Below are 21,201 nucleotides of genomic sequence, written 5' to 3'. Positions count from 1 at the left end.
AAAGTACAGAAGACAGAGAACTCAGGAAAATAAAGAGATTAGCCGAAGAGCCAGAAACGAATATGCACAAATAAGAAGGGAGGCTCAGAGACAATATGAAAATGACATAGCATCAAAAGTAAAGACTGACCCGAAGCTGTTGTACAGCCACATCAGGAGGAAAACAACAGTCAAGGACCAGGCAATCAGACTGAGGAAGGGTGATGGGGAATTCACAAGAAACGACCGAGAGGTATGTCAGGAGCTCAACACAAGATTTAAAGAGGTATTTACAGTGGAAACCAGTAGGACTCCAGGAAATCAGAACAGGGGGGCACACCAGCAAGTGCTGGATGAGGTACATATAACCAAGGAGGAGGTGAAGAAGCTGCTATGTGAACTTGACACCTCAAAGGCGGTGGGACCAGACAACATCTCTCCATGGGTCCTTAAAGAGAGAGCAGAGATATTGTGTGAGCCATTAACAAAGATCTTCAACACATCATTTGAAACTGGGCAACTCCCTGAGGTATGGAAAATGGCAAATGTAGTCCCAATTTTTAAGAAGGGAGACAGACATGAAGCACTAAACTACAGACCTGTATCACTAACGTGTATAGCATGCAAGGTCATGGAGAAGATCATCAGGAGGAGAGTGGGGGAGCACCGGGAAAGAAACAAGTGTATAATTTACAACCAGCACGGTTTCAGGGAAGGAAAATCCTGTGTCACAAACCTACTAGAGTTTTATGACAAGGTGACAGAAGTAAGACAAGAGAGAGAGGGGTGGATCGACTGCATATTTTTGGACTGCAAGAAGGCCTTCGACACAGTTCCTCACAAGAGGTTACTGCAAAAGCTAGAGGATCAGGCACACACAACAGGAAAGGCACTGCAATGGATCAGAGAATACCTGACAGGGAGGCAACAACGAGTCTTGGTACGCGACGAGGTGTCAGAGTGGGCGCCTGTGACAAGCGGGGTTCCAGAGGGGTCAGTCCTAGGACCTGTGCTGTTTTTGGTATATGTGAACGACATAACGGAAGGGATAGACTCAGAAGTGTCCTTGTTTGCAGATGATGCGAAGTTAATGAGAAGAATCAAATCGGATGAGGACCAGGCAGGACTACAAAGAGACCTGGACAGGCTACACGCCTGGGAAGGGCAAAGAAGACTGCAGACACAATATAGTTTAGATGGCCAAAGACTGCAAACCTCACTCAAGGAAAAAGATCTGGGGGTGAGTATAACACCGAGCATATCTCCTGAGGCGCACATCAATCAGATAACTGCTGCAGCATACGGGCGCCTGGCAAACCTACGGATAGCGTTCCGATACCTCAGTAAGGATTCGTTTAAGACTCTGTATACCATTTATGTCAGGCCCATACTGGAGTATGCAGCACCAGTTTGGAATCCACACCTAGTCAAGCACGTCAAGAAATTAGAGAAAGTGCAAAGGTTTGCAAGACTATTCCCAGAGCTACGGGGATTGTCCTACGAAGAAAGATTGAGGGAAATCGGCCTGAAGACACTGGAGGACAGGAGGGTCAGGGGAGACATGATAACGACATATAAAATACTGCGCGGAATAGACAAGGTGGACAAAGACGGGATGTTCCAGAGAAGGGACACACACACAAGAGGTCACAATTGGAAGTTGAAGACTCAGATGAATCAAAGGGATGTTAGGAAGTATTTCTTCAGTCATAGAGTAGTCAGGCCGTGGAATAGCCTAGAAAGTGACGTAGTGGAGGTGGGAACCATACATAGTTTTAAGGCGAGGTATGATAGAGCTCATGAGACAGGAAGAGAGAGGACCTAGTAGCAATCAGCGAAGAGGCGGGGCCAGGAGCTGTGACTCGACCCCTGCAACCACAAATAGGTGAGTACACACACACACACACACACACACACACACACACACACACACACACACACACACACACACACACACACACACACACACACACAGGTCAGTCAGAGTCAGAGCAGAACAGAGCAGCAAGGGCAAGCACACACACAACCATCCTCAGAACTCCACAACCTATCACACCATCCCAACACACGCTACAATCCATACCCACAGCTTCCACCCAACACCAAGCTATAGAATCCCACAGTATGCTACCAGGTCTCCCACCCTCACAGGCCCCCCAAACCACAGTGTTGAAAAGGAAACTGAAGGTATGGTACACAAACACTGATGGAATAACAAATAAGTGGGAGGAGTGGCACGAAAGAGTCAAAGAGGCATCACCGGACATCATAGCTCTCACAGAAACCAAGCCTACAGGTATGATAACAGATGCCAGCTTTCCAACGGGATACCAGATCCTGAGGAAAGACAGAGGGAACAGGGGGGGGTGGAGGAGCGGCACTGCTGATCAAAAACCGATGGAATTTTGATGAGCTGGAGAGAGGAGACAGCGGAGAAGAAAGTGATTACATAGCGAGAACGCTTCACTCTGGAGGTCCCAAGGTGGTGATAGCAGTGATGTATAACCCACCACAGAACAGCAGGAGGCCAAGGCAAAAGTACGACGAGAGAAATAGAGCGATGGTTGACACACTGGCTGCAGTGGCCAGAAAAGCTCATGGATGCAGAGCAAAGCTCCTGATCATGGGTGACTTTAACCACAAGGAGATCGATTGGGAGAACTTGGAGCCACATGGTGGCCAAGATACATGGAGGGCTAAGATGATGGAGGTGGTACTGGAAAACTTCATGTACCAACATATAAGGGACACTACAAGAGAGAGAGAGGAGAGGATGACCCAGCAAGACTGGACTTAATATTCACCTTGAGTAGTGCAGATATCGAAGACATCACATATGAAAGACCCATTGGGGCCAGTGATCATGTAGTTTTAAGCTTCGAATACACAGTAGAGCTACAAGTGGAGGGAGAAGCAGGAAGGCCAGGACGAATGAAGCCAAACTACAAGAAAGGGGACTACACGGGAATGAGGAACTTCCTGAATGGGGTTCAGTGGGACAGAGAACTAGCAGGGAAGCCAGTTAATGAGATGATGGAATATGTAGCAACAATATGCAAGGAGGCTGAGGAGAGGTTTGTACCCAAGGGTAACAGGAATAATGAAAAAGCCAGGATGAGCCCATGGTTCACCTAAAGGTGGAGGGAGGCAAAAACCAAGTGTGCTAGGGAATGGAAGAAATATAGAAGGCAAAGGACCCAGGAGAATAAGGAGAGCAGTCGTAGAGCCAGAAACGAATATGCACAGATAAGAAGGGAGGCCCAAAGACAATATGAAAACGACATAGCAGCGAAAGACAAATCTGACCCGAAACTGTTATACAGCCACATCAGGAGGAAAACAACAGTCAAGGACCAGGTAATGAGGCTAAGGAAGGAAGGAGGAGAGACAACAAGAAATGACCGTGAAGTACGTGAGGAACTCAACAAGAGATTCAAAAAAGTGTTCACAGAGGAGACAGAAGGGGCTCCAGAAAGACGGAGAGGTGGGGCACACCACCAAGTGCTGGACACAGTGCACACAACCAAGGAAGAAGTGAAGAGGCTTCTGAATGACCTAGATACCTCAAAGGCAATGGGGCCAGATAACATCTCCCCATGGGTCCTGAGAGAGGGAGCAGAGGCACTGTGTGTACCCCTAACAACAATGTTCAATACAACTATCGAAACAGGGAGACTGCCTGAAGCATGAAAGACAGCAAATGTAGTCCCAATCTTTAAAAAAGGAGACAGACATGAAGCACTAAACTACAGACCAGTGTCACTGACATGTATAGTATGCAAAATCATGGAGAAGATTATCAGAAGAGTGGTGGAACACCTAGAAAGGAATGATCTCATTAACAGCAGCCAACATGGTTTCAGGGACAAGAAATCCTGTGTCACAAACCTACTGGAGTTCTATGACATGGTGACAGCAGTAAGACAAGAGAGAGAGGGGTGGGTGGATTGCATATTCTTGGACTGCAAGAAGGCGTTTGACACAGTTCCACACAAGAGATTAGTGCAAAAACTGGAGGACCAAGCAGGGATAACAGGGAAGGCACTACAATGGATCAGGGAATACTTGTCAGGAAGACAGCAGCGAGTCATGGTATGTGGCGAGGTGTCAGAGTGGGCACCTGTGACCAGCGGGGTCCCACAGGGGTCAGTCCTAGGACCAGTGCTGTTTCTGGTACTATTTGTGAACGACATGACGGAAGGAATAGACTCTGAGGTGTCCCTGTTTGCAGATGACGTGAAGTTGATGAGAAGAATTCGCTCGATCGAAGACCAGGCAGAACTACAAAGGGATCTGGACAGGCTGCAGACCTGGTCCAGCAATTGGTTCCTGGAGTTCAATCCCACCAAGTGCAAAGTCATGAAGATTGGGGAAGGGCAAAGAAGACCGCAGACAGAGTACAGTCTAGGTGGCCAGAGACTACAAACTTCACTCAAGGAAAAAGATCTTGGAGTGAGTATAACACCAGGCACATCTCCTGAAGTGCACATCAACCAAATAATGGCTGCAGCATATGGGCACCTAGCAAACCTCAGAACAGCATTCCAACATCTTAATAAGGAATCGTTCAGGGCCCTGTACACCGTGTACGTTAGGCCCATATTGGAGTATGCGGCACCAGTTTGGAACCCACACCTAGCCAAGCAAGTAAAGAAACTAGAGAAAGTGCAAAGGTTTGCAACAAGACTAGTCCCAGAGCTAAGAAGTACATCCTACGAGGAGAGGTTAAGGGAAATCAACCTGACGACACTGGAGGACAGGAGAGATAGGGGGGACATGATAACGACATACAAAATACTGAGAGGAATTGACAAGGTGGAGAAAGACAGGATGTTCCAGAGATTGGACACAGTAACAAGGGGACACAGTTGGAAGTTGTAGACACAGATGAATCACAGCGATGTTAGGAAATATTTCTTCGTAGTCAGTAAGTGGAATAGTTTGGGAAGTGATGTAGTGGAGGCAGGATCCATACATAGCTTTAAGCAGAGGTATGATAAAGCTCACAGTTCAGGAAGAGTGACCTAGTAGCGATCAGTGAAGAGGCGAGGCTAGGAGCTCAGACTTGACCCCTGCAACCTCAACTAGGTGAGTACAACTAGGTGAGTACACACACACACACACACACACACACAATTTCATACACTTAAGAAATGCTTAAGCCATTTGGTTTGCAGAGAATCTGTCAAGTCTACAGTATTCCAAGCTCCTGCAATGAGAAATTATAGCTTAATTATACAAGCCTGATTTCTAAGGAAAGGAACCGGTTTTGTAAGTTATCAGTGAGAGACGGCCAGCGTGCTTGTTAAAATTTTCAAAAAATGCTGTAAGTTTTCCACAGTGTGGTGAAGCTACCAGTGTCACCTGTAAATATTCAGTGTGATGAAGCTTGCAATGTCAGCTTTAAACATTCTGTGTGGTAAAACTTGTAATACCAGCTTCAAATATTCTGTATAGTGAAGCTTGCAATGTAAGCTTCAAACATTCAGTGTGGTGAAGCTGGAAACATCACCTACAAACATTGTGTGGTAAAGCGGGCAACATCACTCATAAACAGTGAAGTGACCCATCCAACATCATTTACAAAGATTCACAAAGATAATGGTAGACCTTTAAGCATTCAACCTCTCCTCCTAAAGTAAATATCAAATTTTGATGTATGTTCTAAGCAACTTTCTCTCTAAATGTTATTCAAATTAGGTTAGGTCTGACTGCTGATATTAAGCAAAATTTTATATTCAGTCATAACATACCATAATGCCAATACGTAAATGCAATGATACATACAGGTGAAAGAAACTGTGAAGAGAAAATATTTATCAAATACTAATCATATTTTCATTACCATTTCACAATTAGTATACATTTAACATTCATAACCAAAGCAATGTGTTGATTAGGAGGCTGGAATAAAGTAAAGCGGTACCCCCGAGTTTCGCACAGCTCCCAACTCAAACAGTTATGTAAGTGTATTATAGTAAGTGCTTTTGTAAGTGTATTTTTGGGGGGTCTGAAATGGACTAATCTAATTTACATTATTCCTTATGGGAACAAATTCATTCGGTAATGGCACTCGAACAGCCTTCTGGAACGAATTATGGCCAAAACTCAGGGTACCACTGTATTGTAGAAACATAAAAATCATCGCATTCTTTAACCCTTTCACTGTCTCCCAGGGTAGGAGTCGTCCTCAAAAATCTTGGAGGGAGGCAGTAAAGGAGGTTTTGAGGGCTAGGGGCTTGGACTTCCAGTAAGCATGCGTGAGCATGTTAGATAGGAGTGAATGGAGACGAATGGTTTTTGGGACCTGATGAGCTGTTGGACTGTGAGCAGGGTAATGTTTTGTGAAGGGATTCAGGGAACCCAGTTAGCCAGACTTGAGTCCTGGAAATGGGAAGTACAATGCCTGCACTTTAAAGGAGGGGTCTGGGATATTGGCAGTTTGGAGGGATTTCTAAACTGTCGTATCTGAGCACTTCTGCAAAGACAGTGATTATGTATGAGTGATGGAGGAAGTAGTGAATGATGATGAAAGTATTTCTCTTTCTTTTTTGGGTCTTTTCTTTCTTATTGGGAAATGGCCGATGTGTAAGACACACACACACACACACACACACACACACACACACACACACACACACACACACACACACACACACACACACACACACACACACACACACACACAAAAGTTTTTGATGACAGTAGTTACATATATGTTCATCTTAATCATAGCATCCTCAAATATGCAGTGATGGCAAATTTTGGCTTAGAAATGAAAGAATGTGTCTATGCAGTGGGTTAACACATTATAAAAAAAAACAAATTTTGCACTATGCAGTGCATGATTGGAACAGCTAACCTCTGACTTTGCATTTTTGACTAAAATAGAAACTTTAAGGCATTTGCTAGCGTGATTTTCATAGTTTTATTGGCCATCTTACTGTTACCTGATAAACTGGGAAAAATACTAGTGAAGTGGAGATCATTTTGGTTGGTTTCAATGCAGAAGTGGCCTGAAATAGGCATCAACTACTTACAATGTGAACAAACTTATAAAAAACTACTAAAGTAGGAACTACTCTTGCAAACAACATTCCTGAAACTCAACAACAGCTATCTGACATCCTTAGACAAGGATGTGTGATGTCACCGTGGTTGTTTAATATATTTATAGATGGGGTTGTAAGAGAAGTAAATGCGAGGGTCTTGGCAAGAGGCGTGGAGTTAAAAGATAAAGAATCACACACAAAGTGGGAGTTGTCACAGCTGCTCTTTGCTGATGACACTGTGCTCTTGGGAGATTCTGAAGAGAAGCTGCAGAGATTGGTGGATGAATTTGGTAGGGTGTGCAAAAGAAGAAAATTAAAGGTGAATACAGGAAAGAGTAAGGTTATGAGGATAACAAAAAGATTAGGTGATGAAAGATTGAATATCAGATTGGAGGGAGAGAGTATGGAGGAGGTGAATGTATTCAGATATTTGGGAGTGGACGTGTCAGCGGATGGGTCTATGAAAGATGAGGTGAATCATAGAATTGATGAGGGAAAAAGAGTGAGTGGTGCACTTAGGAGTCTGTGGAGACAAAGAACTTTGTCCTTGGAGGCAAAGAGGGGAATGTATGAGAGTATAGTTTTACCAACGCTCTTATATGGGTGTGAAGCGTGGGTGATGAATGTTGCAGCGAGGAGAAGGCTGGAGGCAGTGGAGATGTCATGTCTGAGGGCAATGTGTGGTGTGAATATAATGCAGAGAATTCGTAGTTTGGAAGTTAGGAGGAGGTGCGGGATTACCAAAACTGTTGTCCAGAGGGCTGAGGAAGGGTTGTTGAGGTGGTTCGGACATGTAGAGAGAATGGAGCGAAACAGAATGACTTCAAGAGTGTATCAGTCTGTAGTGGAAGGAAGGCGGGGTAGGGGTCGGCCTAGGAAGGGTTGGAGGGAGGGGGTAAAGGAGGTTTTGTGTGCGAGGGGCTTGGACTTCCAGCAGGCATGCGTGAGCGTGTTTGATAGGAGTGAATGGAGACAAATGGTTTTTAATACTTGACGTGCTGTTGGAGTGTGAGCAAAGTAACATTTATGAAGGGATTCAGGGAAACCGGCAGGCCGGACTTGAGTCCTGGAGATGGGAAGTACAGTGCCTGCACTCTGAAGGAGGGGTGTTAATGTTGCAGTTTAAAAACTGTAGTGTAAAGCACCCTTCTGGCAAGACAGTGATGGAGTGAATGATGGTGAAAGTTTTTCTTTTTCGGGCCACCCTGCCTTGGTGGGAATCGGCCAGTGTGATAATAAAAAAATAAATAATCTTTCTACTCGACTTCTACTAACCCCTGCAGAAATAGCTTCACTTAAAAATACTAGCGATAGTGCAAATGAACTGCCTATTATATTAGAAAAAGCTGCATACGTATAATCTCCAGCTATAGCATTACTCTTCAACAAATCACATGAGGAACAAATCTTCCACAATGCTCTCAAGAGCGCTAGGCTAACACCCATCCACAAAGATGGTGATTCAACTTATGCTAATAATTACAGACTGATTGCTAATCTTCCAATATTATCATAAATATAAGAAAAATTAATACATAAGCAATTGTAAACATACCTGACCAATCAAAATCCTCTCTATTAAATGATACAGCCAATAAAACCATAAAAACCACCTCAAAATCACTACTTAAACCAAACGCACAGTCAGTGTTTTGCTTTTTCCATCATGCACCACATGAGGCAGGATTTTTTTTATGCTGTGTACACTCACTGCACAAAACCATTCTCTCATATATAAGCCAAAATTTACCACTTACAGTTTATCCAAGTGAGTTGAGTGCATGACGCAAAACTATGCGAGGGACTCTGGCCTCAATGACGAAGTTCTGCTTGGATGCCACTGAATGGGTTAACAAGAAAAGTTTATTTCCACAATGCACATAGTTATGAAAATTGGACATTCATTGCTTCAGTCAATATTTACAAAGAGCCAAGGAGAAACAATGGTGAAAGGCAAAAGAATACTATTAAACAAGACTAAAAATGGAATACACCTTACCGAAAATCATAATTACCTGAACATATCTCGCAGGTTTAGCTCCCATGGTCCACCACAAATACCCCATAATCCTTGGTTCAAAATTTCTGCGATAGACTGATTGAACTTTACCATATTTGAAATTATTTCATATGGTAGGTCTGGATACATCATGCTCAGAATAAACTCTAAGTCCGCAGATGACAAAGCCTCAACATGTACCTTCAAAAAGACAAAATGTATTGACATGTACATATTAAACATATTCAAAATTTTACAAATCAATAATAAACATATTAGGTTGTAGGTTGGTAGACAGCAACCGCCCAGGGAGGTACTACCGTCCTGCCATGTGAGTGAAAATGAAAGCCTGTAATTGTTTTACATGATGGTAGGATTGCTGGTGTCCTTTTTTCTGCCTCATAAACATGCAAGATTTCAGGTACGTTTTGCTACTTCTACTTACACTTAGGTCACACTACACATACATGTACAAGCATATATATACACATCCCTCTGGGTTTTCTGCTATTTTCTTTCTAGTTCTTTTTCTTGTTTGTTTCCTCTTATCTCCATGGGGAAGTGGAACAGAATTCTTCCTCCGTAAGCCATGCGTGTTGTAAGAGGCGACTAAAATGCCAGGAGCAAGGGGCTAGTAACCCTTTCTCCTGTATAAATTACTAAATGTAAAAGGAGAAACTTTAGTTTTTCTTTTTGGGCCACCCCACCTCAGTGGGATACGGCCGGTTTGTTGAAAGATAGAAAGAATAATAAACATGAAAAACTTATTACAGTGCATTAAATAAAGGGTGCCTAGCTAACAAATGAGATGCATTTCTACAAAAAAGTTTGTAATGTAGTGAATACTTACAACCTTTATTCTCACAGAAACCCATGTCATAATCTTAGATACATTCCAAGACAATATTTCATATCAAATTTCCTTTTAAACAGTGAAATTAAAGAGGTGTACAGTCAAAGTTCATAATTTGTGGGGATTAGATTCATGGTGGTGATGCAAATCCAGAATCAATGGAAAATGAGAAATTTTGCCTGTTGGAATTTGTAAATAGATTTTTGGTCATATATCTATGGAGTTTTTCTTCTTCTCTTTTTTAGTAAATGTCTACAGGAGAAGGGGTTACTAGCCCATTGCTCCCGGCATTTTAGTCGCCTCATATGACACGCATGGCTTACGGAGGAAAGATTCTTTTCCACTTCCCCATGGACAATAGAAGAAATAAAGAAGAACAAGAGCTATGTAGAAAAAGGAGAAAAACCTAGATCTTTCTTTCAACACACCGGCTGTATCCCACCGAGGCGGGGTGGCCCAAAAGGAAAAACGAAAGTTTCTCCTTTTGCATTTAGTAATATATACAGGAGAAGAGGTTACTAGCCCCTTGCTCCCGGCATTTTAGTCGCCTCTTACAACATGCATGGCTTACGGAGGAAGAATTCTGTTCCACTTCCCCATGGAGGTAAGAGGAAATAAAGAAGAAGAACTAGAAAGAAAATAGAAGAAAACCCAAAGGGGTGTGTATATATATGCTTGTACATGTATGTGTAGTGTGACCTAAGTGTAAGTAGAAGTAGCAAGACATACCTGAAATCTTGCATGTGTATGAGACAGAAAAAAAAAGACACCAGCAATCCTACCATCATGTAAAACAGTTACAGGCTTCAGTTTTACATTCACTTGGCAGGACTGTAGTACCTCCCTGGGCCATTGCTGTCTACCAACCTACTACCTAGGAAAAACCTAGATGTATGTATATATATATGCATGTGCATGTCTGTGAAGTGTGACCAAAGTGTAAGTTGGAGTAGCAAGATATCCCTGTTATCAAGCGTGTTTATGAGACAGAAAAAGACACCAGCAATCCTACCATCATGCAAAACAGTTACAGGTTTCTGTTTCACAGTCATCTGGCAGGACGGTAGTACTTCCCTGGGTGGTTGCTGTCTACCAACCTACTACCTGCACTCTGAAGGAGGGGTGTTAATGTTGCAGTTTAAAAACTGTAGTGTAAAGCACCCTTCTGGCAAGACAGTGATGGAGTGAATGATGGTGAAAGTTTTTCTTTTTCGGGCCACCCTGCCTTGGTGGGATTCGGCCAGTGTGATAATAAAATAAAATAAAAATCTATGGAGCAAAACAGGATGACTTCAACAGTGTATAAATCTGTAGTGGAGGGAAGGCAGAGTAGGGGGTCACCCTAGGAAAGGTAGGAGAGGGTAAAGTAAGTTTTGTATGTGAGGGGCTTGGACATCCAGCAGGCATGTGTGAGTATGCTAGGCAGGAGTGGAGGCATGTGGTTTCTATAACTCGACACGCTGTTGGAGTGTGAGAACGGTCACATTTATGAAGGGATTCAGGGAAACTGGTTAGCGGACTTGAGTCCTGGAAGTGGATGGTACAGTGCCCATGCCCTGAAGGATGGGTGGGGATATTTGTAGTTTGGAGGGGCATCTGAACTGCAGTTATCAATGCACTTCTGCCAAAAGAGTGATAGTGAAAATGCTGCTTCTTTTTCAGGTCACCTTATCCTGTAGACAGCTGGTGTGTAAAAAAAACACTATGGCCAGAAAACTAAATCCTATGGTTATTTTTTAATTTAGGAATCACTCATCAATTATAAAGATAATGGGCCCCATGAAAAAACCTGAATAAACATAGCTAATCATGAAATAACCTCCAGTAAAAAACACTGTATTATCAAATCACATGAATTACAAAAAAAAGGAATTCTTCAATTTGACTATATGCACCTGAGATGAGGTCCCTCCCCAGGTGCCTGGAGTGGGAGTGTATGGTGAGGATCGAAGGTGCCTAGGAATCAGAAAGAGACTTCTAGTAATGGAAGCAAAGTGTGGGCATGTGGTGTGAGAGGGAGGACTGTGGTGAAATGGCACATGCCTAGGTAGTAGGTTGGTAGACAGCAACCACCCAGGAGGGGGGTACTACCGTCCTGCCAAGTGAGTGTGAAACGAAAGCCTGTAATTGTTTTACATGATGGTAGGATTGCTGGTGTCTTTTGTCTGTCTCATAAATATGCAAGATTACAGGTATGTCTTGCTACTTCTACTTACACTTAGGTCACACTACACATACATGTACATGTTTATTTATACAAACTCATCTAAGTTTCTTTAATTTTATCTTAATAGTTCTTGGTCTTATTACTTTTCCTTTTATATCCATGGGGAAGTGGTATAAGAATCTTTCCTCTGTAAGCCATGCATGTTGTAAAAGTCAACTAAAATGCCGGGAACAATGGGCTAGTAACCACTTTTCCTGTAATAATTACTAAGAAGAATAAGAAGAAAATTGTCAAAGTGGGAAGTCTGAATGTGTGTGGATATTGTGCAAATGATAAGAAAGGGATGATTGTGTATGTTATGAATGAGAAGTTGGATGTCCTGGATTTAAGTGAAACAAAGCTGAAGGGGGTGGGAGAGTTTCAGTGAAGAGGAATATATGGGATTAGGTCAGGGGTTTCAAATAGAGTTAGAGCTAAAGAAGGAGTAGCAATAATGTTGAAGGATAAGTTATGGCAGGAAAAGAGGGACTATAAATGTATTAATTCAAGGATTATGTGGAGTAAAATAAAGGTTGGATGTGAAAAGTGGGTTATAGTAAGTGTATATGCACCTGGAGAAGAGAGAAGTGTAGAGAGAGAGAGAGAGAGATTTTGGGAAATGTTGAGTGAATGCGTGGGGAGTTTTGAACCAAGTGTGAGAGTAATGGTGGTTGGCGATTTCAATGCTAAAGTGGGCAAAAAGGTTGTGGAGGGAGTAGTAGGTAAATTTGGGGTGCCAGGGATAAATGAAAATGGGGAGCCTTTAATTGACCAATGTGTATAAAGAGATTTTGTAATAGGTAATACATATTTTATGAAGAAGAGGATAAATAAATATACAAGGTATGATATAGCACGTATTGAAAGTAGTTTGTTAGATTATGTACTGGTGGATAAAAGGCTGATGGGTAGGCTCAAAGATGTACACGTTTATAGAGGGGCAACTGATATATCGGATCATTATTAAGTTGTAGCTACAGTTAGAGTAAGAGCTAGATGGGAAAAAGAGGAAAATGGCAACAACAAGCATGAGGGAGGTGAAAGTGTATAAACTAAGGGAGGAGGAAGTTCGGGTGAGATATGAGCAACTATTGGCAGAAAGGTAGGCTGGTGCAAGTATGAGTAGTGGGGGGGGTTGAAGAGAGTTGGAATTGTTTTAAAAATGCAGTATTAGAATGTGGGGCAGAAGTTTGTGGTTATAGGAGTGGGTGCAGGAGGAAAGAGGAGTGATTGGTGGAATGATGAAGTAAAGGGTGTGATAAAAGTGAAAAAGTTAGCTTATGAGAAGATTTTACAAAGCAGAAGTGTTATAAGAAGAGTAGAGTATATGGAGAATAAAAGAAAGGTGAAGAGAGTGGTGAGAGAGTGCAAAAGGAGAGCAGATGATAGAGTGGGAGAGGCACTGTCAAGAAATTTTAATGAAAATTAGAAAAAAATTTGGAGTGAGTTAAACAAGAAAGCCTAGAGAACGAATAGATTTGTCAGTTAAAAACAGAGTAGGGGAGTTAGTAGATGGGGAGATGGAGGTTTTGGGTAGATGGCGAGAATATTTTGAGGAACTTTTACATGTCGACGAAGAAAGGTAAGCTGTAATTTCATGCACTGGCCAGGGAGGTATACCATCTTTTAGGAGTGAAGAAGAACAGGATGTGAGTGTGGAAGGTGCGTGAGGCATTACGTAGAATGAAAGGGGGTAAAGCAGCTGGAACTGACGGGATCATGACAGAAATGTTAAAAGCAGGGGCGGATATAGTGTTGGAGTGGTTGGCATTTTTGTTTAATAAATGTATAAAAGAGGGGAAGGTACCTAGGGATTGGCAGAGAGCATGTATAGTTCCTTTATATAAAGGGAAGGGGAACAAAAGAGATTCTAAAAATTATAGAGGAATAAGTTTACTGAATATACCAGGAAAAGTGTACGGTAGGGTTATAATTGAAAGAATTAGAGGTAAGACAGAATGTAGAATTGTGGATGAGCAAGGAGGCTTCAGAGTGGGTAGGGGATGAGTAGATCAAGTGTTTACATTGAAGCATATATGTGAACAGTATTTAGATAAAGGTAGGGAAGTTTTTATTGCATTTATGGATTTAATAAAGACATATGATAGAGTGGATAGGGGAGCAATGTGGCAGATGTTGCAAGTATATCCAATAGGTGGTAAGTTACTAAATGCTGTAAAGAGTTTTCATGAGGATAGTGAGGCTCAGATTAGGGTGTGTAGAAGAGAGGGAGACTACTTCCCAGTAAAAGTAGGTCTTAGACAGGGATGTGTAATGTCACCATGGTTGTTTAATATATTTATAGATGGAGTTGTAAAAGAAGTAAATGCTAGGGTGTTCGGGAGAGGGGTGGGATTATATTATGGGGAATCAAATACAAAATGGGAATTGACACAGTTGCTTTTTGCTGATGATACTGTGCTCATGGGAGATTCTAAAGAAAAACTGCAAAGGTTAGTGGATGAGTTTGGGAGTGTGTGTAAAGGTAGAAAGTTGAAAGTGAACATAGAAAAGAGTAAGGTGATGAGGGTATCAAATGATTTAGATAAAGAAAAATTGGATATCAAATTGGGGAGGAGGAGTATGGAAGAAGTGAATGTTTTCAGATACTTGGGAGTTGACGTGTCGGCGGATGGATTTATGAAGGATGAGGTTAATCATGAGGGAAAAAAGGTGAGTGGCGCTTTGAGGTATATGTGGAGACAAAAAAACGTCATCTATGGAGGCAAAGAAGGGAATGTATGAAAGTATAGTAGTACCAACACTCTTACATGGGTGAGAAGGCGGTTGGAGGCAGTGGAGATGTCCTGTCTAAGGGCAATGTGTGGTGTAAATATTATGCAGAAAATTCGGAGTGTGGAAATTAGGAGAAGGTGTGGAGTTAATAAAAGTATTAGTCAGAGGGTTGAAGAGAGGTTGTTGAGATGGTTTGGTCATTTAGAGAGAACAGATCAAGAACGGATCAAAGTAGAATGACATGGAGAGCGTATAAATCTGTAGGGGAAGGAAGGCAGAGTAGGGGTCGTCCTCAAAAAGATAGGAAGGGGAAAGGGAGGTTTTGTGGGCGAGGGGCTTGGACTTCCACCAGGCATGAATGAGCGTGTTCGATAGGAGTGAATGGAGACGAATGGTATTTGGGACCTGACGATCTGTTGGAGTGTGAACAGGGTAATATTTAGTGAAGGGATTCAGGGAAACCAGTTATTTTTAAATAGCCGGACTTGAGTCCTAGAAATGGGAAGTACAATGCCTGCACTCTAAAGGAGGGGTTCGAGATATTAGCGGTTTGGAGGGATATGTTGTGTATCTTTATACATATATGCTTCTAAACTGTTGTGTTCTGAGCACCTCTGCAAAAACAGTGATTATGTGTGAGTGAGGTGAAAGTGTTGAATGATGATGAAAGTATTTTCTTTTTGGGGATTTACTTTCTTTTTGGGTCACTCTGCCTCGGTGGGAGACGGCCGACATGTTAAAAAAAAAAATCTACCTGCCCAAATTGTATACCATTACTATAATGATATTTGTCTGACAGAGCAATACCACAGTATCTTGGTATGTAGGACATCTACAACACTGGTTGTCAACCACTAGCAATGAGTGAAAAGAGTTGATTTTAAGCAGGAAGACCCAGTTTTTGAGAACTTCTCAATACCTATGTCCTTAGTTCCACCAATAGCCCCTACCTCAAATCATGTCATCTCCATTTCCACACCTCTTTTCCAGCAATATAAAAGGCCATTTCTTCATGCTTTAGCTTCACATTCACAGAAGCTATAGAGCTGTGCACACACCAAGGCCGAGAAACTGACTACCTCAAACTTACTTATACAAGGCAGAGGGACTGATCATGTTATATTTACATCTCTAATACAGTTCTCACCTCTATATTCCAAATGAAAATGAAGAAGCCTGCTAAGTGAAACATCTTGGCAAAAAAGTTCCCAAACTGTTGCACGTGTTAAACTGGTAGTAACACACACTAAAAATGATCACAACTTTCTCCTAAACAGGATATGCCACTGTTGAAAGTTGGAAGCCAATCAGAAGAGACTTTCCTAATGTGTCGCATGAAAACCAAAATCAGGAGTAATCCATATAAAACTGATTGGAGGACACCTGCACATGCCAACAGCTACATGAACCTTTCCCTAGTCTTAGTATAGCAGCATTTAAAATCTGGAGCCCATCAGATGAAGCATTCTCAAGTTATAGACGAAAACCTTGGATGAAAAAAAATGAATGAAACCACTTAAAGGTACCCCATCAAAAATACCTAATTAATGGGGGAGAAGTTTCTGGGACTGATGTGAATTGATGCCCGTGTAAAAGGAAAATTGGCTTCTCCAAATAAGTTTGCTTTTTAAATAACAAAAAGGCACAATACCCTGACTGGAACAATACACAAATAACCCGCACATATGAGAGAGGAGTTTATGGCGACATCTCAATCCAACTTGGACCATTTACAAAGTCACACTAACAAAAAGGAGAGAAGGGAGTATATATAGGCCAACAGACAGGGACAGGACAAGAGAGGTAGTAGAAAAGGGTGAGAAGTAGTGGTAAAGGCAACAGTAGTAGTAATAGTGGAGTTAGTCATAGACTAAGGAAGAGGAGCACTGCAAGGGAGCTATGGGCCCCACTAAGGGTAGGAATAAGAACACAGTGGGGAGAGGGAGAATTATAAAGGACCAAACACCCAAGGCAGAAGAAAGAAAACCTGAAGGAGAAAGAGGAAAGAGGAAGAGGGAGAAGGAAAAAAAAGAATCAGGTTTAGCCACCAGGCCCGGTGGCCTGGTGGCTAAAGCTCTCGCTTCACACACGGAGGGCCTGGGTTCGATTCCCGGCGGGTGGAAACATTTTGACACGTTTCCTTACACCTGTTGTCCTGTTCACCTAGCAGCAAATAGGTACCTGGGTGTTAGTCGACTGGTGTGGGTCGCATCCTGGGGGGCAAGATTAAGGACCCCAATGGAAATAAGTTAGACAGTCCTCGATGACGCACTGACTTTCTTGGGTTATCCTGGGTGGCTAACCCTCCGGGGTTAAAAATCCGAACGAAATCTTATCTTATCTTATGAGTGTTCTGAAGTTTGGAGCATTTTACAATGTAATGGGAAAGGAAGTCATCTACAGAGACAAAGACAGGGCTAAGATTCATACAAGGAAAGTTGTGTATAAGGGAGGATTCAACCAGATGGTGCATGTGAAAATTAGAAGTAGGGTAGACAATTTTAGCAGAAGACCAGTCAATAGGATGACTGTGATCTCTGACATGACAAAAAAGAGCATTGTTGGTGTCGGGAAGCCTAACACTACTTTTGTGCTCCCTAAATATGTCAGAAAGAGAACAGCCAGTTTCTCCAAAGTACTGAAGGGACAAGAGGAATAAGAAATAAGAGTAGACACCAGGAGCCTCATAATTCATTTTCCCATCTTGGCTACCCTTCCCATTTCATAAACTCTGCCTTCTAATGTGCTAAATGGACTTTCTTCTCCCCCAAACTCTCTACTCCTGGGAACTCTCCTGTTCTCTGCCTTTCCTATATTTTCAGTCATTCTAATTTCAACAACTCTCTCTCCGTTCCTTAGACACCAAACTTACTTTTCGCCAGACTAACACTCTTTGCACCAATCTAGTTCATACCTCTCCTCGCTCTATAGATGCTCCTGGTGTCTACTCTATTTCTTGTTCCTCTTGTCCTTTTTAGTACTTTGGAGAAACTGGTCATTCTCTTTCTGACAGACTTAGGGAGCACAAAAGTAGTTTTAGGCTTGCCAACACTAACAATGCTCTTTTCTGTCATGTCAGAGATCACAGTCATCCTAGTGACCGATCTTCTGCTAAAACTGTCTACCCTACTTCTAATTTTCACAGTTGCCGTCTGGTTGAATCCTCCCTTATACGCAACTTTCCTTGCATGAATCTTAGTCCTGGCTTTGTCTCTGTAGATGCCTTCCTTTCCCATTACATTGTAAAATCCTCCAAACTTCAGAACACCTGTGACTTAACCTGATTCTTTTTGCCCCTTCTCCTTCTTCCCCTTTCCTCTTTCTCCTTTGGGTTTTCTTTCTTCTGCCTTGGGTGTTTGGTCCATTATTATTTTGTCCCCTCTCTGTGTTCTTGTTCCTACTCTTTGTGGGCCCCTAGCTCCCTTGCAGTGTTCCTCTTTCTTAGTCTCTGACTGACTCCACTACTACTACTACTATTACCTCTACCACTGCCTCTTTTCTTCCTTTCCTACTACCTCTCTTGTCCTGTCCCTGTCTGCTGGCCTATATATACTCCCTCCTTCTCTCCTTTTTGTTAGTATGACTTTGTAAATGGTCTGAATCGGACCGAAGCATCATTGTAAGCTCCTCTTTCCTATGTGCAGGTTATTTGTGTATAAGTTAGCTTTTTACCATATTTCATTAAAATATTGCTCAAATCTGCTTAATATTGCCATTCATAACAAAAAAGCAAGGGACACCAAGGAAAAATGTGAATAAGCATAGCAATTAGCAATATGGCTTTCAGTTACAATGTTATATAATCAAATCACAAAGATTATGAAGCATGCAAATTTCAAATTTCCACTGTGCCTAAATATATGCATTTGAATACAAAATATATTCATGATGATCTTTCACATTATACAGCCTGAGGAGTGTCAGGTTTTGGAATTCGACAACTGAAGCTTTTAAGAATCATGCTGATAAAAACACAATAAAAAAAACTAAGTATCTTACCTGTGTGAACCTATTGAGGAAAGATTTAGGAAGGCCTTTTCTAGCACCTCCCTGATGCTGTGGATTTTGACAAGCAAAGATCTTCGTAGTCTGGTATTCCACTTGAAAGGTTTTGCTTAATTCGGGAACAAAAATCTCACCACGATGGTCAAAGCAAGCATTTAATCCTTCTAACACTGACTGGGAAGCTAAGTTTAGCTCATCCAATACTACCCAAGAACCATGTCGCAAGGCTTGTAGCAGAGGGCCATCTCGCCATGCAAACATTCCACCCTTGCCTCCTTCAACCGGCAAGTCTGCACCAAACAGATCACTTACATCTGTTTGTTCAGAAAGATTGATTCTCACGATATCATTACCAGAAGCTTTAGCCAAAGCCATCACTAAACTGGTTTTACCAACACCTGGACTGCCTTCCAGCAACAGAGGTTTTGTTAGCTGCAAACCACGCAGAATTCTGAGCAGATTTATACAAGTTCGAGGAGCCTTAAAAGTAAACATGCTAGACTTGCATTTACTCACTGAGCCTTTCTTTATTGTAAAGGGCCCAATGCCAAACAATTTTTCAGTGTTTACAAATGTCAAGTTGCTAACAAATTCTTCTTGAAGTGTTGATCTGTTGGGATTGACACCAGTTTTCTGCCACACTAGCTGACAAAGATAATCAAGACTGGCATCTCTCAGTTGCTTCCACCCTGCAGTACCACTACCTGTAAGCCCTGACCCTAAACCATCTAAAAGTACAAGACAAGCTCCATGGATGAAAGCTAAACCTACATCCATGTAAACTGGAGCTGAAGCAACTTTATTAATAAAATTCACCCAAGATAACAAGTCCCTGATACTAAGAACACATTTCTTACCAAGATCTGTTTTGGTAAAATATTCAATAAATTCTAAGATTGCAGTGCCTATGCCACTTGCATTTTCTTTGTTGTTCAAAATAATTTCTTTTCTAATATTATGTTCAATAATTCCAAGTACATCAGATGTCACACGATTAATTTCAACCTTGGGACACCAAATTTCTGTGAAGCGATTTCTAAGAGCAGGAGAAAGTTCTTTTTTTCCATAGTCTCCACCAGGGTTCATGGTGCCTATTAATCTGAACTGATCATGTGCATGGATAATCTCGAGACTACCTACATCCCCTCCAGCATCTGTACCTTTTTCAGCCAATACCAATATTCTCTCCGGCTCAAGAACTGAATTTAGCCTTTCTAGAACACTGTCATCAGCTAGAGATATTTCATCAGCGAGAAACACTCCTCCATTTTTCATGGCCGTAATAAGTGGGCCATCCACCCACTCAAACAATCGATCATCTTCAATTGTGTGGGATCGAACAGGGCGAAGACCACCAAGAAAATCTGCTCCCTCTGTATGCATGTGACAATTGACAGTATAAAGATCCTGACAATTTTGAGCAGCAATCATTTGACATACAGTAGTCTTTCCACAGCCAGTTTCTCCAACAAGAAGAACAGGTTCCCCAAAATTAAGAGCCTTTGTAATTAAAACATATAAACGACGCATGTCCTGTGTCCAAACTACATGCTCAAAACCTTTTATGGCACACATTTGTTTCAAACATGATTTGGTAACCAAAGATGTCTCTTCACATAATGAAAAGAGGTTGTCCATATCCATCTTCTTCTTGAGTCTTTTTTCCAGAACCTGTAACAGAAATAGATACAAAGTAACTAAAGATTAATTTACTTAAGTAACTAGAAGAGAAGAAATTAATGGATTATACAAACAATTGCCTTAATGTACTAGTAACTATATACCAAACTGTCATATAAAGAAGAGACTTAGTAAAAATCTTATGTAGAAAGACAGTGGGTGTATCTTTAGAAATGAAGGTAAAATGACTCTCTATACTGCACCTTTCTAATAGCAGTAGATTCTTCTTCCAATCGAACTCTGCCTGCCAAAACAAGGTAACCTTCATCTGCAAGATGTTGGTCCCAGTCATAAAATTTTGTCAATTGCTTGGGAGCAAGCCTATATCGCTCTGCCCATCGGAAAAGATCACGGAGAGTAATGAATGACTGCTTGCCCTAGAAATAAATAAAAAAAAAAGCACAATAGACAGAGAAAGTATCACAATGACTGCTTGCCCTAGAAATAAATAAAAAAAAGCACAATAGACAGAGAAAGTATCACATCAGCAAGAATCTTAAAATAGCATTCACCTATATTTAGAGAGAACATTAAAAATATTTAAATCAGCAAATATAAAGAAGTGAGAAATTCCAGGATATAATTAGAAAGAGGAGGATTTAAAAGTAATTGTGAAGAAGACTGTTTGATCCACTGGAAAACTTACCTCTAAATACATAACATGATGGTTAAGTTCCTAAAACTGACTCTT

General features: G+C 41.6%; 1 protein-coding gene across 1 annotated transcript in view; it reads right to left on the bottom strand.

The window, feature by feature from the left end:
* LOC128684058 (midasin-like) overlaps positions 1–21,201 on the bottom strand; it is a 126,612-nt gene that overhangs the window by 63,047 nt on the left and 42,364 nt on the right. The window contains exons 9-11 of the mRNA XM_070080479.1: positions 20,714–20,887; positions 18,825–20,501; positions 9,047–9,231 (exon numbers count right to left, since the gene is read on the bottom strand). Coding sequence (XP_069936580.1) covers positions 9,047–9,231; positions 18,825–20,501; positions 20,714–20,887 — 2,036 coding nt within the window. The remainder of the gene's footprint in view (positions 1–9,046; positions 9,232–18,824; positions 20,502–20,713; positions 20,888–21,201) is intronic.

Source organism: Cherax quadricarinatus, unplaced genomic scaffold (assembly GCF_038502225.1).
Source record: "Cherax quadricarinatus isolate ZL_2023a unplaced genomic scaffold, ASM3850222v1 Contig509, whole genome shotgun sequence".
In the NCBI taxonomy this organism is placed as follows: Eukaryota; Metazoa; Arthropoda; class Malacostraca; order Decapoda; family Parastacidae; genus Cherax; species Cherax quadricarinatus.
Note: the sequence above shows the minus strand (reverse complement) of the source record. Positions and strands in the feature narration are given on the sequence as shown.